This window comes from Cyprinodon tularosa, unplaced genomic scaffold (genome assembly GCF_016077235.1).
Source record: "Cyprinodon tularosa strain WSP-4 unplaced genomic scaffold, ASM1607723v1 ctg186, whole genome shotgun sequence".
Taxonomy (NCBI): Eukaryota; Metazoa; Chordata; class Actinopteri; order Cyprinodontiformes; family Cyprinodontidae; genus Cyprinodon; species Cyprinodon tularosa.
The window spans coordinates 1,490,421-1,509,899 of record NW_024038652.1 but is presented as its reverse complement, the minus strand read 5'-3'; the positions used below and the strand labels follow the sequence as shown (position 1 = coordinate 1,509,899).

The following is a 19,479-nucleotide window of genomic DNA, read 5'->3' as shown; positions in this document are numbered from 1 at the left end:
CTGCTCCTGTGCGCAGGCGGTGTGACTTCATTTAGATGACCCCGTTTCAACCCACCGCCAGTCCCTCCTCCACCATCGTAGCTAAAGCTTAATCAGAGTGTCATTCCTCCCGGACTCTTACTGCGTTCCCTGTCTCATCTCACCCGCTCCATGTTGAGCCTGGTTCTGCCAGAGGTTTCTTCCTAACGGGGAGTTTTCCTCTCCACTGTCGCTTAATGCTTGCTCATCATGGACAGGTTCTCTCAACCTGTGTTATCCAAACTGGACTTCCATCTTCCAGGTCCCTGAGTGAAGCAGACCGTCTCTATAACCAGCAGTCTACAGACTGACCAACTTCATCTATCTCCATTCCACCACCAGTTTCAGGCCTGGGGGGGAAACAGCCCTATTCTTTGCTTCTATTCATGCATATCTATCAAAATTAAGCGCTGTTTCCTGCAGAGGTCTGAATACCAAAGACAAAGTAATTGTATCAATAAATTTCTAATTATCTTTTCTCTTTGTGTGAGTTTTTCAGATTGAAATGTTGTCAGGTATCATATTATAGTCATAATATCAACTTTCAAAGTTATAATTAATCCAAAAAGGAGGTTATTGTTTTAGTCAGGTTTGTGTTTGTTTGTTTGTTTGTTTGTTTGCTGCTCTCATACTGAGGTTATAAAATATAACAATGTGACTTCAGAGGCCTCTGGTTATTGTGCCACACTTTTTCAGATTTTTACGTAAAAAACTGAAAATCAAAACATCCTTCTCCCCCCACTACTCTGTGTTGGTCCCACCAACCCGCAGTGAAGTGTGGTTTGTAACGGGACAGGTCAGACAGCTGAAGCGCTAGAATCACTTCTGCAGGCCGCCGCAGCTTCTCTCCGATTTGTGGAGCTGGAAGTGGGACTCGGATCCACAACCAATCGTTAACCAGGATAGTAAATGAAAGAAGAGAAAGGGAGGGTGTGGGGTGGGGGGGATTTTTCCATTCTTTCCTGGACAGAGGGAGGGGTGCTGTGGAGAAATGCTCGACGGACCGTGAAGCGTTACAGCCAGAGGCAGGACAAAGACGCGCGTAGCGGGACGCGGGGAAACCTCCGGACTATTTCCAAAAAAAACTCAAACAAACAAACAAACCAAGTCTGGATGGATGTTAAAAGTTTTTGGCGAATCGAAGCGAGGATTGCTGAGAAACATCCGCGCTGAGGATCAGAACTCTGGTAAAGTTTTGGATCCTTCTTTGGACAGAGATGACCGTTTCTGCCACATTTCTCTCCCTCGCAGCCACTCGTGGTTGTTCCCACCAGCAGGAGAAACAAGCAGGACTCCGGGTTTTGGTCACTAAAGTCGGTTAGGGGGTTTGTGCGCTCTGCAGTCCGGATCTTGATGTAAACATTACAAAGTTCAGCCCAGCATGAGAGGTGCGCGCAGCTCGCTGCCGCTCCTCCTGTGGCTCCTGGTGGCTCTGGACGCGCAGCTCATCTGCTGGCAGGCGATCCTCAAATGCCACGACGAGCCGGACTGTGAGCTCGCCTACGGTCAGTACTTGGCGGCGTGCGAGGGGAACATCCGGGGGACGAGGAGGCAGTGTCCGAGCCACTGCATCCAGGCGCTGATCCGGCTCAACAACACCCGCAGCGGCCCGGAGCTGGAGACCTGCGACTGCGCGCAGGACCCGGACTGCCTGGGCGCAAAGCGGGCCATCGAGCCGTGCCTGCCCCGCAGACACCCCAGCGATGCGGGGGGGATCGGCTGCATGGAGGCCCGCCAGCGGTGCGAGGAGGACAGCAGCTGCCACGCCTCCCTGTCGGCCTACCTGTCCCACTGCGGGCAGCTGTTCAACGGCAGGAGGTGCTCCTCCAGGTGTAAGGCCACCATCCAGCAGATGCTGTCCATCCCCAACGGCGCGCTGCTGAACCGCTGCGTCTGTGACGGAGTGGAGAGACCTTTCTGCGAGGTGGTGAAGGACAACATGAGCAAGCTCTGCGCCATCGGGGACCACAGCGTGGTTTCTGACCGACCTGAAGTTGAAGACAACTATGAGGATGAGGATTATGATCAGAAAGCAGACAGAGAGGAGGTGCGCACTGACAGGTCTTTCGCCTGCCAGAGCGCACCCAGCTTCATGGGGTTGGTCCTCCTATGGATATTACTCTGAGGAGATGGAAGTTTGGATACCAGAGAGAACTGATGAAGCAGCTCTGCCTGTCACTGAAAAAAACAGCTTGTTTTAGGTGAAGGCAGATGACCTTTGTAAACAGCCTGTTTATTTGGTTAGCCTTCAATGCTTCCTAAAGTGTGGCTTTATTAAGACTTTCTGCAAACATGGAGGCCATCCAGCCTCTGTTTGCTCTCCTCTCTGTTGCACATTGTTGCAGTAACCACACTTCAAATATTTGTGGGAACCCGTCAGAGGACAGGCGTGAGTGTGGGTTCAACTACTTCATTTGACTAAAGTGCCTGTCTAGCACTTCTGCACCCCCCCCCCCCCTCTTCCCTCTTGTTTTATTGAACTCTTCCTGACTTTTCCCCTCCCTCTCCTCTCCTCCTCCTCTCTGCACCCTGGACACCCTTTGAAAGCCCCTCTGTCTTTATTCTACTTTCACACCCCAAGGTTTAGCCCCCTGCAGTTTGTCCAACAGTTTTACCTGCTCTAATATCACAAGGCAGAGTCAAAAAAAGAAAAACATGCTTTAACCGCTGACTGTTTATCCTTTTTTTTTTTTTTTTTTGCTCCTATCTTTTCTTTTTCACACAAAAAATACTCTTTTAAATGTTGCCACCTAATCTTTGGTACTTTCCTCAGCATACATTAGATCAAGGAAACTTTATTTACGTTTAGATTCCTTTTTGACTACAGAGGAATTAGCTGCAAAACTCTGGTTTCAAATCTGGTTTCACCTAAGTGGAAACGACAAATAAGAAACATGGCAATAGGAAAAACTTTACATTAAAACTAGATTATTTCACATTTTAAACAAATATCCTATTGAAAATTTGTCTTGATTATTTTTATATAGTCAATTATTATCCCATCCAGTCTCTTCAAATTGGAACTTCCGGGGATACTGTATGGCCTGGGCTGCAATTAAAAACTAATTTTCCAATAAATGTCATCAATAACTTCAGTCTTCATCCAATTAACAAAAAACATCTTGTTTTGTCATAACTAAATTGTCACCTTTAACAAAAAATCTTTCATTCTAGCCCATAAATTACATTATAAATTGTATTAGAAGATTTTATGAAACTGACACTGCAGTGTCAAAAATGGATAGAAGCACGGACCAATATTTTTTGCTGTTAAAAGGTAAGGAAAAAATACATTTTCTTTAACTATTTTAACCAAATTTGTATATTTGCAATACACAAATAAATTCTTTATGTATGGAAAGATATTAAACACAATATTTTGAAGTACATTAATCACCTGAGGTGCAGAAAATGAGAAAAGCAATTAAAATGAAGTAGTGAATGTGATATATTCAAAATATGTTTTTTCATTGGAGCAAATGACAAAAACACAAAGAGACACAAATGTCTCTGCTTTTAAGTGCAAGTTCTGAAAACAAGGTAATAAAACACACGTTTACCATCTTTTTATGCCGTTTGCATCAACGCAGAAAAAGTTATGCAAACAAAAAACTCAAGAAAGAAAAAAAAAAGTCTGAAACAGACAGTTCAAACCAGCAGCAGTTTGTCACTTGCACAATTTCATAGTCAGGTTTATTGCCTTAAAACATGTGCCTTGGATTCTTTTTACTGTGCTTGTTTAAGGCTGAGTGAATGAGCCACGCACCGCCTTTAAATGGAGGTGCTAATGTTCCCCATTTAAACGTCTGCACCAGTAGAACAAGAAGTTTTTTTTTTAACTTCCATCGCCTGTTTGAAGCTTTTCAGTGATGAAGGGAAACCTGCCTTAACGTTTTCTCACACTTAAAATAAAATGTTGTGTACTGTTAAATTATAAAGCTAGAATATAAAGAATGTTATCTATTTTGAAAATTTTTTTGCAGTAAAAGAAGTTTTTACCTAAATTTTATTTGATTTAGTGAATTCACAAGTATAGCAGCTTCATTGCAAGAGTTTTTGTTTTGTTTGTTTTTTGGTAAAGTAGGCATAACTTGAATTCAGAGAAAGCTGTTCCATATGGAAGTTTTACAATAAAATGTTTATGACTCAAAAAAGTGTCATGTTCTGTTTTGTAACAAAGAAATGTACTCTAAATAAACTGAGGTTAAGCAGTTTCTCAAATATATTGCATAGAAACCAAAGAGGATTCATGTTCTTTACAAAATATTGAAAATGTTTTAACTTTGATATTATTTAGATAGTCTCAGCTACGTTCTTTTTTTTTTTTTTTTACTGGGATGTTTTACATTAGATATTTAAAAAATAACTTGCTGCTTTGAAGGTTTTTTGTTACAAAACATATAAGAAAAAAAGTGCCACACATTTTCCATTCCAATATTTTTTAAATCTGATAACCCTAAATTAAATTGAATGTGAGCACATGCCTTTAAAATGAATCAAGCCGAGCTCAGCTGTGTGTAATTTAAAACAAGGCCTGAGGATTGTTAAAAAGCAAACAGCATCACTGAGACCAATAAACACTCTAGACAGATCAGGGGAAAAGTTACAAAAAAGTAAAAGCTTCCAAAGCAATATATACGGCAGAAAGGGAGTCCCGTAATTCAAAGAGAAATCGCTGTTTGTCTCCATGCAGAAACACGGTAGTGGCTGCTTTTTTTTTTTTTTTTTTTTCCAGAGACAGGGAAGCTGGTCAGAGTTGATGGAGAGCTGGGTGGAGCTAAATATAGGACAAAAGTGGGCTGATATTGTGCGGCTCCCGGGGAGCAATGTGGGGTTAAGGGTCTTAGAGTGGGAGTGGGGCTCAAACCTCAGGATTCCAAGCTCTATCACCCTAACCACTAGGCCACCACCCCCCTATAATGATTTGTGCTGATAGAGAATCTGATTGGTTTCTTTCATTAAATATATTTTGTAAATATTATATTAAATTAAAATATCTATATTTATAAAAGAAGCTGCTGTACTTTAAGCTGTAGCCACACTAAAGGATTGGGGTTATAATGGAGGTCTGCAGCCTCCTGCCCCAGAGCCACTATTTCACTGATTAACTCTGCCCAGTTTTCTTTTTTTCTTTTTTTGTCGGTGTATTAAAAAAACAAAACAAAAAAATCACTGGACCACATTGAGATCTTGGTCTAGAAACACCACAGCTTGGAGCCATGACTGGAGCAAAATGGAGACCCTAAAAGTAATTAAAAAAACATTTTGAAAGCCATTTATCGTTTCCCTTTATCATTATGTGCTACTTTATGCTGGTTCGTCACATTTCAATACATAAAGATTTGTTGTCACCTGATGAAATGTAAATCATTCAAGTGGGACACCCTGTTTCCCAGGGCACTGCATGAAGAAAGGTTTGATGAATCTGTCGAATAAAGGGTCCAAATTTAAATGCTGGCAATCAGCAGGAACAACCCCTGATAGCAAATGAAACCATTGCTCATTTGATTTATTTTGTAGCAAACAAACCATGTCAGATACATGACAGTAAACAGTTTTTCATTACCAGCTAACCCTTCAATGTTTAAAAAAAAAACATGTGAAAAAAGTTACTAATAAAAGATTTTCCACCACTTGGGTGGAAAATGTATATATTTATGTTTTCATCCAGGTCAAGTGTATTTAAATTACTTAATTACACAACACTGATTCAAAATTAGGAGGCCATGAATCTAAACGTTAAAACTGATTAAAACCTCTTAAAAGCTTTAATTCTATGGGCTCTAAGTTAGCTACCTTTTTTTTTATTTACTTCAAACAACCTTTTATCTTTTACCACACATTCAACTGCTGTACTTAAACTCCCTTTTTTTTTTTTTTTTTTTTTTTACGTAAATATACATGTAACTGATATGGTCCCTAATGCTACAGCATCTTCTAATAGTGATAAAAAAATTTAATTTAAGACTTTTTTAGACCACTCTAAATTACATTTAATATAAAATTCACTTCCATACAGGGGAAAAACTACTTTTGGAACAGAGATGGGAAGTAACGAAGTACAAATACTTCGTTACTGTACTCAAGTAGATTTTTCTGATATTTTTACTTTACTTTACTACTTATTTTTATGGCGACTTTTTACTTCTACTCCTTACATTTTTACACAAATATCTGTACTTTCTACTCCTTACATTTTAAAAAATTGTCTCGTTACTTTAGTTTTGAATCATTTCAATGGAGTTACCGTTATTATTTTTCACGTCATCAATACCAAATTCAATCTAATTGGATGGGAATCTACGTTGCATTTGACGCACCACTACAAGATGAATCGGCAGATTCGGCGGTATTCATTGGCGGCAAATCATTGCAGCTTGGTGGCAGTGGCGTTAGCATAGTAGCATGGACGACGAGATGATTGAAAATGAACACAACGGAGATCTAGTCCTATTGGCAGACATCCATTTAAAATGTAGGCAACGGCATGAAAAAAGTGGTTTCTACTTTTACTTTTATACTTTAAGTACATTTACAAGCCTGTACTTTGTTACTTTTACTTGAGTAAAGAAGTTTAATCAGTACTTCCACTTTTACCAGAGTATTTTTTAACACAAGTATCTGTACTTTTACTCTAGTATGGAAAGTGAGTACTTTTGCCATCTCTGATGTGTTGGGTTCTAAGAAATGTGAGTTTATAGAGGACGAAATGATCAGACACAGACAGGGATTTGCAACAACAGCCTCTGCAGAAGGGAGAAGAACTGCTAGCTCACAACCAGCATTTCCTCTCACTGCTCCCTTCATAGCAGAGCCTTTTATTAACAGATCACAACAGGATGGAGTGGGTCCTAAGACAGAATGACCCTGTAATGACCTTCTGGCTGGAGGCAGGTCTTCAATGTTTCATATGTACACACATTAACTGTCTTCAATAAACCTAACGGTATGAACACAGAACAATTAATGTGTCTTAAGGTGTTCACAGAAACGCAAAATTAGTGAGGCAAATGGCACGATTCTGGTGAAATAAGTGAGCTCTGTTCACTGCCCGCCATGGGAATGAAGTGAGGCGAAAGTGGCAGGCATAGCAGCAATCAAATTTAGTCGAAATATCTAAACCTTTACTTACATTCGCCTGGCCCAGTCCAGTCAGGAGGCCCGTTTCACAAAGTATATTTAACAAATTCAGGCTCAACTCCTCAGCTCTGAATTGATCTAGCCTGAGGTTGGTTTCTGCTGTCAATTAGTTTAAAGAACCATGAATAGTTTACTCAGAGTTGAACACGTGACTAACATGTATGAAAATCCATTATCATTGGAGCCCAGATTTAATGAATCACCATGACAACAGGCAAGAGGAAGTGCCTGTTCACCTCACTGGAACTAGAGATTTTAATGCAGAAATAAAAAACGAGAATATTTTCAAAAGACAGGAGAGGAAAATTGAGTAGTAGAAGATCGCTGCACGAGATAATGTGTATGTTTAATGTAGTCTATTATGGCAGGACAGTTGGACATTTATTAAAAGCTCTCTCTTCTCTGTTGTTCTATGTGTAGATCAATAAAATAGGTTATAGACCAGGAACTTTTCTGTACGTCTTAGGTCGATGTCAAACAACACAACACAGCCTGGCAGCTCTCTAGGCTTATAATATGCTGAGGAAAACTCTGCATATGGTTTAAGCAAAAATCATACTTTAAACTTCTTAAGACTTTTTTTAATGTATTAAATTTGAATGTGTACATTTCAACACTTTTTAAGATTGAAAATGAATCACCAGTTTTATACCAAATCATCCACTGTCCAGGAGTTGGTTATTTCCTGTTGGAATGATTTACATCACAAATATTCATCATTTCCTGTCTTTCACATTTCCTGTTTTCAGACATGAATTTTTTTCTGTTTTGGGCACTTAGAAGTTTGCCTCTTTGATTCCATATTTTTTTTACCTTAATTTGTTAGAGGAAAAAAAAACATTCGGTACAGCGATGTGGACTGTCTGCAATGAAGCCAGACAGCTCAGATTTGAAAGTAAAACATCTGACTAAATGTCTTTCAAACTATTTTACACTTTTTTTATTAAAGATTTGTAGACAAATTTTCCTGATCCGATTTAAACCATGAAACACTACAAATAAACAGTAGAAAAGAATGATTTACTGTTGATAAACATATCTTTCCTGATCCATCTAGCAGTTTTTACTAAACCCTGTGTGTGGTTGTTTTCCCCTTCTGATTCTTAAGGGATTAGGTCAGTGTAATTGAAACCTAGTGAGGAATTTTAAGTGTCTAGGCATTGCTCAATCCACTTTCCCCAGAGACAAATGACAATTCAGAGGTCTACACTGGGCTCCAGTTAAAAGGATACCATCAACAGTGTAAGAAAAACAATTAAATACCCGACCATGTCATTTTGGACCTCACTAACGTTACAGAGCACGTTTGAAAGTAAGCAGCCATTTGGGGCTTGTGCCACTCGGTGAGGCATTCACAAGTCAATGAAAAACTGTGAAAGAGTCACTTGGTGTTGCAGCTCAGAGTGAGCAAGACATCTGCTCCATACCTTCTGTCAGAGTGGCACAAGTGTGAAAAAAAACCTAAACAGGATGGTGAGAATAGAACTAAACCTAAAGTCTAGTTCTTATACCTTTTACACCTTTGGTCAATTATTTGCCCTGAAAGCAGCGATCAGCAACAATTATGCGAGGCTAGATAATTGTGTTTCCATTTTGTAAATGTAAGTTAAAAAACTTTTATAAATCATAAAAGTTTTATAAATTTTGTCCACTCATACATATGTGACATTAAATGATTCATCTTACAACTTTAACAGTTACAACTTTGAAAACATAGAAGTAAAAGTCACAAATTTGCGAGTACGAATCTTGAATCCCTTATTAAGCTGTTACACTCTTTACCAGTTGGTGGCGGTAATGAACCTGAAGGTTATTCACCACCCTTTGAACAAAAACAAGAGGAAAAAAGACACAAAAAAAGAGTAGTTGTCACTACCTGATCCGTTCCGGAAGCACAATCCGTACCATCAGCTAGTTTGCACATGCACAACCAGATATACATCTGGTTTCCATAAATAACATAACTAAAATTACTCATTCTTATCCTTAACTCACTCTAGAATCCTAATACAAATAAAAAAAAATGTTTTTTGACTTTTGCAATACAATTTGATGCTTTTTACATTTTATTCATTAAACTGCTTGTCTGACGTCATCATGCGACATGCTTAGAGCAGTCCGACAAAATACGATTAGACCTTGTTTATTTGTATTTTAGTTGTTTCCTTCTTTATGTTACACACTATATACCATAATATTAACACGGAAGGAAAACATACAACTCAAAAAGACTAGATTTAGGTTTTATTAAATCAAAAGCCAAAGAAAGTTAGCTCTCTGAAGTAGCATAAGATCACATTTCTGGTACAGATCAGGCAGAGAAGAGTGGTAAAACAAAGAGGATTTTAGGGCATGAATTTTCACAGGATATACATTATTAAATGTATTTAAATGTAAAAAATTACAGTTTAGTACGCTTACAATTTCTGGGGAGGGAAAAACATAATTTTGTTCTTTTTTACAAAATAAAATCAAGGGCGTCCAGGATGTATTTCTGGTGGTGCAAATTAGCTGATGGTACGGTTCGTGCTACCGGGACGGATCAGGTAGTGACAGTATTGAACGAAAGCTATATCTATGTTGAAAAGTTCGTTTTAACCGATGCACAATACTTTGTCCAATCGATGTTTCTGCACTGTTTTATTTCCTCCTCTTCTCGTGCAGTTAGGGAACAACAATAAGCTGCATTACTGCCACCAACTGGTGAGGAGGGTAAAGGCTGTTATGATTGTATGTTCTGTATGGAAATGAGATGCACAAACTGCTTTTATTCTCTGTTTGCACTTAGAGTATGTGTGATCTAAGATTAGCAGTAATTCTTGAACATCTATTAATTGCGGTGATAATCATGGACCATATATTCCAAAAAAGTAAAAAAAAAAAAAAATCCACTGAACTTGGTTTCCAAGTTTGAAGCTTTTTCAATTCAAAATTTCAGAATTAGCGTTGAGTTTGAAGCTTTATAGAATAGCCCAAAAAATTGTGTTGCCTTGGATACCATGCAAATTTGCCAGTTTTTTTGTATTTGAATGTTTTCTGAGCCAAAATAAGTTTTGGGGCTACACTATAAACTCAACGCTAATTCTGACATTTTGAATTGAAAAAGCTTCCTGGGTGGGAAGCAAAATGTCTTCAAACTTGGAAACCAGGTCCAGCGTTTTTTTTTTTTACTTTTTTGGAATGACTATGACCTGGATGGTTGAGAATCTTCACCAGCATGGGCCATATCATAAGATATTTTTAATTTTCCCAGCCCACGCTAGTTAGAGCCGTTGTCAGCACCATGTTTTTCTACGCTGAACTGTCTGCGTAGTTTCACATTTCCTTAGGTGTGGAGTAAAGGAGCTCAGGCTGCGTGGACACATTGGGGATGCTGAAATGACGCAATCTTTCCTGTGCAGACTTCACGGACACTTTACGCAAATCCCAGCCTTAGCTTCATCAGGGGCTCTTAGATCTGCAGTCGCAAAATTTGTGATTTGTATTTGTAAATTTGTGATTTTCTTATTGTTTCATTGCACAGTTGTACATTTTTAACTTGTATTTGTATTTTTTTTTACTTGCACAAAGTCAAACACATGCATTTATGGACACTAACTCTCATTCCCCAATAGCAGAAAACCACAGTGATGCGTAATGGTAATTTGGGAAGAAAATACCATTAGTTCTTCATTACTAATAAAGATGGCATACATTGATCTGCAGCCCTTCTGAGTCAATAACATCTTGGTTTTTCATAGGTGGGAACAAGAGCTGCATTTAAAAACAGTCATAAATTACACACACCTGACTTTAGTGAGTTCTGAAGGTAACTTGTAGTAGTGATTTTTATTTAGCAGTGTCAGAGTACAGCGGAATAGATATTCACACTTTTCAGATTTTTATTTGTAAGGCTAAAAAAAATAAGAATAATACTTAAAACAATAAACCCTGATGTTACTTTGTACTGGTCAGTAGTATAAATTCCTAATAAAATAGATATGGCTGTATAAAGGTTCAGTGGATTAGAATACTTTTGCAATCCAATTCAACCCAATGTAAGCAATCAGGTGGTAAAACTGTTTGTCTCCAAGCTGTGAAGAAATTTTTGCGCAGATCGTCTTGATTCGTTTTTTAATTGAAGGATGGATCTTACAGTGAGAGTTATTTAAAGAAGTCCTAAACTATAGCAGTCTTACTACATCCAGCTTACAGAGGCCGTCTTTAGTTCTGTCTTAATCGCTGCCATGTATCCCAAGGTTCTCCAAAACAACCAGCCCACCACCCCCTCAAATACCTCCTTCCCTCCCTCCAGCCAATTCTTGGAGCAAAATCAAAACAAACACGAGCAGAGAAGCCTTGGGGGAGTTGAGTGTTTTTGGTGGGGTTGGGGGTTACAGAGGCAGCAGTGTGCTGGAGCCCATTTTCTAAATTATCTTTATTCAACATTCCTTTAAAATAACCCTCAGCCAACCACCCCCCACTCCACGGACCTGTACTCTGCGCTCCACGGCTCCAGGGATTTTAGGATTTTTTTCTATGGTGCAAGAAAACATGTTCCATCTGTGAAAGCCTCCGGAGCACAGTGAGTGATCAGCCTGCTCCATGCAGGGGGATCATGAGGTCCAGGTTATCCCGTCCACAGCACCGGGTCCACTCATGCAACAGGAGAGGGTTCTGTTGGGATCAGAGCTGAAACAAATGGAGGCCAATCAGAGCCACAGAGGCTGCGGTTCAAGGGGAAAAACTGGGATACATTTTCCATTTCAGGATGTCCCTCTCTGGGCTGCATTAGTGAAGGAGCTTTCAAAAAGAAACTTTTTTTTTTTTTGTGGGGCAACATAAACTGGCAGTACTCCCAGAATTAAGCAACAAAGGAATCACAAGGGTCACAAATGGAGCCAAAGTTTTCCTGGCAGCAACGTGCTCATGTCCTAATTAAGGAAGGAAGTGGAGCCAAATGGTGATGGTCCCCACAGAGCTATGAGCCACATGGTTCTCTGTCCTGGAAGCTTCATTCAGAGCAAAGCGGCTCTTTCCTACTTCAAAAGCACGGCTCCTCTTCACCTGGCATCACAGGTGCTACGATAATAGGGTTACCTGGGGCTGCATCATTACTTTATCCACAGCTTTCCAAGCTGTTTTCCACACTGCAAAACTATGAATGAAAAGTTTAAAAGAAGGAAAGTCCATTCCTAAAATATTTAACACTGACCAAGATCCACATACTGATAGAAGAGTTTCATCTTTTTAGAGAAAAGTATCAGTAATTTCCAAAGAAATGATTCACTTTAAAGGATTTGGGTGTTTTCTATGCCTAAGACATTCAAACCAAGTACAAAATAAAAAGTAAAACCAAAAACCGAACCCTAAAAGAAACAAACGGCAACAAAAAATATGCAGCAAAAACGTTTTGAGGGGGAAATGAGTGCAACTCCTCTTTGTGCTCATTAACAACTTGGATTATTCTTTCACCTTAAAAACAAATGGTTTTCTCCAGGTTTCTTCCTCACAAAGTTCTGTAATTTAATTCCTTCGGGTGACTGCCTAAAATCTCCAAACTGTGAGATCTGTTTCACTTAAAGCAAGCTTTTTGTGTGAAGAACTGTCAATATATCCCAAAGTTTATATGATATATGATCATTATGTTAGTTTTTTTTTCTTTTCAAAATATACATTTTTTTTAAATGAATGAATACACATTGAAAAGGTGAGGCTGTTTTATGGAAAACAATGATTTGTTAGGTAAAGAATAACAGTAGACAGCTTCATTACTATAGCACATTTCAGTAGCAAGACAAATCAAAGCGCTAAAAAAAGATGGTAAAACTAAAACATTGATGGTAAAATAAAAAGGTTGGACTATAAACCTGATGTTTAGGCCGGTCTAAACAAATAACTTTAGTCTCCTTTTAAAACAACCAATGGTTTCAAAAGTTTTAGTCTTGATTGAGTTTGTTCCAGATTTGTGGAGCATAAAAACTTAAAGCTGCTTCTCCATGTTTGAATCTGATTCTGCAGATTTTGGAGTCATTCAGACCAGCAGAAGGATTTTAAAGTCCTTCATCTGAGATATGTGGAGCCAGTGGACAGACTTTAGAACTGGACTGATGTTCTCCACTTTTTTAATTCTAGTGAGGATGCGGGCAGCAGCATTCTGGATCAGCTGTCTGATCCGATTTTGAGGCAGACCTGTCAAGACACCACTGCAGTCAAGATGAACATAGAAATGAGTTTATCAAGATCCTGTTGATACATGTGTTCTTTAATTCTTGATTTGTTCTTTAGATGGCAGAAGGTCGTCTTATTCCTGTCTTTCTGAGCCTCTGAAAGTTCAGGCCTTTATCACTACACCCAGAATTAGATCCCAATGGGTGGTTTCTAGCTGGATTAACTGATCCTGGGTTCATAGACATATGATGACATCATAATGTAAACCTTTGTGTCATCTGCATAGTTAGGGTAACTTATATTGCTGTTTATTAAGAGATGAATAAGGAGATGCATGTAGGTATTGAATAATAGAGGCCCTAAGGTGGACCCTTGGAGTCCCTTGCAATGTGATTTTTGTGATCTATGATCTAAATATATCTCCTGACACAAAAACCTCTCGGTCCTCTAGGTATTGGGGATTTAAACCAGTCCAAAGCTGCACCAGAATGGCATACCCAGTCTTTCAGGTGCTCTTAATAAAATGGAGCAACCAACAGTGTGAAACGATGCACTGAGATCCAATAGTACCAGCACTTTAGTTCTTCCACAGTTTGCATTTATACGAGCGATTTAACACATTATCAAGGACAGCCTGTTTACTGTGGTTGGCACCAAGGCCTGACCTGCAAACGCTGAAGTGGCTGGTCATTGTTGGTTTAAATAATCTCACTGCTAAAGCACAGATCTGAGATGGGCCTATAGTTCTGCAGTAGCAGCTGTACGAGTTGCTCTTGATCAGGTTTGATAATTGCTGTTTTTAGGGCTTGTGGGAAAACACCTGACAAAAGAGATGAGTTAAATCAGACCTTATGAGGCAAAGCTGTTGAGACTGTTGGTAATACCTCTCCAAAGGCTGAGCTTATTTGGTGTACGATTTCTTCTACTGTTTTATAGTTAGGACATTTTGACAAAATCAGAAATAGTTGGAGAGAACTGTTGTACTTGACTTGATAAGGATGTACAGACTGATCATTTTATCTTTTTTTTCCTCAGGGAAAATTCATTGCAGGCCCTGGTAGAGTGGAGTTTAGATGCTACTGTCATAGAAGGGTCTGTTAGCCAAGAATTGTTAATGTAAAAAAAGTACCAAGTCTGCCTCTGATTGGCTGAGCGGCATCTGTTGAGATCACTGTCCTTGAAGATTAGGCTCCCAGTGAACCGCTTGGTTCTATCAAGGAGTAAATTAGAACCAGTAGAAATAAAACGTGCCAAACAGGACAAGAGGAACCTGATCATGTTTAGCCGCATGTCGTCATTCAACCGCTGGTTGTCTAGGTGGTGCCCTGAAAACAACGTGGGCTACATTAATAATTGGCAATCCTTTTGGGGAAAGCCTGGTCTGATTCGGAGAGACGGCATCCATCCCACTTTGGATGGTGCAGCTCTTCTTTCTAGGAATCTGGCCACATTTATTAGTCCTCCAAAACCCTGACCACCCAGGGTGCAGACCAGGAAGCAGAGTTGTAGTTTAACACACATCTCTGCAGCTTCTCTACTGTTACCCACTCTTTACTCCATCCAGACAGTGTCTTGCCCACGACCAAAATCTAATAAATTAGCAAAGATTCCCAAAGGAGTAAATCATGATAATCTAATTAAAATCAAAATAACTCAAATTGGGGAAAAAGTTAAAACAATTAAATGCGGTCTGTTTAACATAAGATCGCTTTCCTCTAAAAGTCTACTAGTTAATGACTTGATTTTTGATAATCACATTGACTTGTTTTGCCTTACAGAAACCTGGCTGCAGCAAGAGGATTATGTGAGCATAAATGAGGCAACTCCTTCAAGCTATTTAAATTTTCACATCCCCAGAAGTTCTGGGCGAGGAGGAGGAGTAGCAACAATCTTCCAGTCTGACTTACTGATTACTCCCAAAACAGTTAATACCTACAACTCTTTTGAACATTTAACCCTTAATTTCCCTGATCCAAATTTCAAAGCAAGAAAACCTCTTCTTTTTGTAACTTTGTATCGTCCACCAGGTCCTTACTCTGAATTTTTAGATGAGTTTTCAGAGTTCCTTTCTGATTTGGTATTAAATACTGACAGGGTCATCATAGTGGGAGATTTTAACATCCATGCTGACATTGAAGGCGATAGCTTAAGAGCAGCCTTTAATGCTATCTTAGACACTATTGGCTTTGTTCAAAATGTGAATAGTCCCACGCATTCTCATCTTCATACTTTGGATCTTGTGCTGACATACGGCATAGAATGTGAAGAAATAACAGTATTTCCTCACAACCCTGTCCTCTCTGACCACTTTCTAATAACCTTCAGGATTACTTTAACAGAGTTCTCCTCCCCCAAAAGAAGGTTCAATTTTAGTAGATCTTTATCAGATAGTGCAGTTATAAATTTTAAAGAATCTGCTTCACTTTCTCTCTCCTCTGTGTCACTGAGCAGTGCTGCAGAGTGCAAAAGTTTAGCTTATTCCCCTTCACAGGTTGATGATTTTGTTGATGGGGTTGCTAGTTCTCTGCGTATTGCCTTAGACAACGCAGCTCCTTTGAAAATGAAAACCGTTAAAAATAGAAAGCTTGCTCCTTGGTTTAATGCAGAGCTGCGTACTTTGAAGCAAAATGCTAGGAAACTGGAGAGAAAATATCGCTCCACAGGCCTGCGGGAGTCCTTCCTAGTCTGGAAAAATGGTTTACTGCTGTATAAGAGGACCCTTTGTAAAGCAAGAGCAGCATACTTCTCCTCATTAATAGAGGAGAATAAGAATAATCCTAGATTTCTTTTTAATACAGTTGCCAAACTCACCCAGAGCCATAGCTCTGTTGAACCGTCCATTCCACCTGCTCTTAGCAGCAATGACTTTATGGGATTCTTTATAAATAAGATTGATCTTATTAAAAATAAGATCATAAGCACTCCTCTATCCGCGATTGTACCTGAGGTAGTCATGGAATCTGAACTGGGTTTAGACTGCTTTGATCCAGTTGAACTCTCTGAATTAGCAAAATTATTGTCTTCATCTAAGCCTTCAACTTGTATGTTAGATCCAGTTCCAACCAGGTTATTTAAGGAGCTATTCCCTTTGATCTCCTCCTCCATTTTAGATGTGATTAATCTATCTCTGTTACAGGGATATGTACCTAAAGCTTTTAAGGTTGCTGTAATTAAACCTCTGCTTAAGAAACCGTCTCTTGACCCAGATGACTTGGTCAATTATAGACCTATATCCAATCTTCCTTTCTTATCCAAAATTCTTGAGAAAGTAGTTGCCAAACAAGTTTGCGATCACTTCCACCATAATGAACTTTTTGAAGAGTTTCAGTCTGGCTTTAGAGCTCATCATAGCACTGAAACAGCTCTGGTGAAAGTCACTAATGATATTCTCATGGCCTCAGATAATGGACTTGTATCTGTGCTCGTCCTGTTGGATCTTAGTGCTGCATTTGATACAGTTGACCATAATATTCTTTTAGAAAGACTTGAATATTTTGTTGGAATTAAAGGAACAGCACTAGACTGGTTTAAATCTTATCTATCTGATCGAATTCAGTTTGTTCATGTTAATGATAGATCTTCAACACGCTCAAAGGTTACCTGTGGAGTACCACAGGGATCAGTGCTAGGACCAATTCTCTTTACTTTATACATGCTCCCAATTGGTAGAATTATTAGACAGCATGGGATTAATTTCCACTGTTATGCTGATGATACCCAGCTATATCTGTCTATAAATCCAGATGAAGCTAACCCATTACATAGATTACAGGCATGTCTTGAAGACATAAAAACCTGGATGACTCTTAACTTTCTGCTTCTGAATGCAGACAAAACAGAAGTTATAGTCTTTGGACCAGAGTCTCTGAAAAAGAAACTGATTAGCCAGTCACTTCATTTGGATGGGATTAAACTGATTTCAGATAATAAAGTAAAAAATCTTGGTGTTGTTTTTGATCAGGACCTGTCATTTAAATCCCACATCAAAGAGGTTTCTAGAATTTCCTTCTTTCATCTGAGGAACATTGCAAAAATTAGAAATATCCTGTCCAGGGGTGATGCTGAGAAACTAGTCCATGCATTTGTTACTTCAAGGCTGGACTATTGTAATTCTTTACTATCAGGAAGTCCACAAACTGTAGTTAAAAGCCTTCAGCTGATCCAAAATGCTGCAGCCAGAGTTCTAATGAAAATTAAAAAGAGAGATCATATCTCGCCTATCCTGGCTTCTCTTCATTGGCTTCCTGTTAAATCAAGAATAGAATTTAAAATCCTCCTTCTCACATATAAAGCCTTAAATGGCCAAGCTCCATCTTATATCAGAGATCTGATTGTTCCTTATGTTCCTAACAGAGCACTTCGCTCTCAATCTGCAGGTTTACTAGTGGTTCCTAGAATTTCTAAAAGTAGAATGGGAGGCAGATCTTTTAGTTATCAGGCTCCTCTCCTGTGGAACCAACTACCAGTTTTAGTCCGTGAGGCAGACACCCTGTCTACTTTTAAGGCTAGGCTTAAAACTTTCCTTTTTGATAAAGCTTATAGTTAGAGTGGCTCAGGTTATCCTGAGCTATCTCTATAGTTATGCTGCTATAGGCTTAGACTTTTGGAGGACATAGGGACCCCCATTTCATCATTCTGCTTCATTCTCTCTCTGTTCTCCTATTCTGCAGAATCTGTTAGTTCAATCTCTAACCTTCTGCTCTCTCTGCTTTTCCTCAGAGTAGCTTTGCCTCGTCTGTTCCTGTTTGGCTGTGACGTCATCCTGGAAAGAAACATCAGCTGTGCTGCTTCTATCAACACCCTTGTTTATAGATGTTGGAGATCGGCCTGTTTTCCAGTGTGGTCCTGTTTCTCTGACCGTGACTGAGTGGATGTGCTTTCTTCGTCCTCTGGCATGGGAGCTGCCTTGGAGCTCGTCTGCCTGGCTGTGTGTTTCCTGGACGGGGCCGCCTTTTACAGCTGCTTTTTGTATCTCTGCTTCTGTCTCCTTGAACCCCAGTGGGCCTCAGCAGATGGCCGCTCACACTGAGCCTGGTTCTGCTGGAGGTTTCTTCCTGTTAAAAGGGAGTTTTTCCTCTCCACTGTCGCTACAAGCATGCTTAGTGTGGGGGATTGTATTTGAGTCAATGAGTCAATGCAATCAACTGGTTTTCCTTAGATAGAAAACTTTGTATCAATTTGATCTGGTTGAACTGTAAAGTGCCTTGAGATGACATGTGTTGTGAATTTGGCGCTATATAAATAAACTGAATTGAATTGAATCAACTAGTTCCAACTTAGTCTAAATATATTGCTTACTGTGAATATTGGCTTTTAACGTTATATTTAAAATAAGACTGATTTGGAAGTGTTTATTCTGCCTGATGTTTTAGTTTGGTATTTTTATGCACATAACTTTATACTTAAGTCTGACCAATTAGGTCATTTTAAGGCATTAAATCAGATGTTATAATCAGTTACTTAGTGCTCGAGTCGCCTTTTTACTACTTTTCTACAATTCATTGAGTTCTTAGATGGCCACTTTATTGATCTTGCAATGGAGAAATGTGCTCCTTACATTAGCTCAAATATTTAAAGGAGAAGAAGGTGCCAAAGGAAGAAAAAGGTGTATGGGATATATACAGTGCATGCACATACGACAACCTTTTTTATGTTAATAGTAGGATCATTATACAGGGTTATTGCACAGGGTGTTTACATCGGTATTTATATAGATAGATATTCATGTTTATAATCAGAATATCTTTCTGTTTTTTTTTCTTCATTAAATTGAGGCTCAGCTGATGTTAGTATAAAAGTTAAGGTTGTATTTTTACTATCAACCAACGCTCTCAGTGATTCTTCTCAGTCTTTGGCTAAACGGCTGATTTATCCAATCTTTACATTTTTATTGACAAATCCTCAGGTTTTATGTTTAAGAAATCCCAGCATAAAAAAAGTTAAAAACATCCTCCAACATCCTGATCTCATATTAGATTGTTAAACGGAAGCTTGTTATAATTCTAGTCTTATTGGTATTAGGAAAAATTCAACATAATTTTATTGTATTAATAATTTCCTTGTAAGCATTTCAAAACTATTCACTATGTGGAAACAAACAGACTTGACATTTCTTTATCAGGTCATTTTTATTCTTTATTTATAATTAGTCTTTTAATTTACATCTTATAC

At 38.9% G+C, this 19,479-nt stretch overlaps 1 protein-coding gene across 1 annotated transcript; it reads left to right on the top strand.

The window, feature by feature from the left end:
* The first annotated feature begins 970 nt into the window (after positions 1-970).
* Positions 971-3,507, top strand: LOC119781956 (growth arrest-specific protein 1). Its single transcript, XM_038282617.1, has one exon. It carries the CDS (start codon positions 1,400-1,402, stop codon positions 2,141-2,143), a length of 744 nt encoding a protein of 247 aa, XP_038138545.1. The 5' UTR covers positions 971-1,399; the 3' UTR covers positions 2,144-3,507.
* Positions 3,508-19,479: the final 15,972 nt, after the last annotated feature.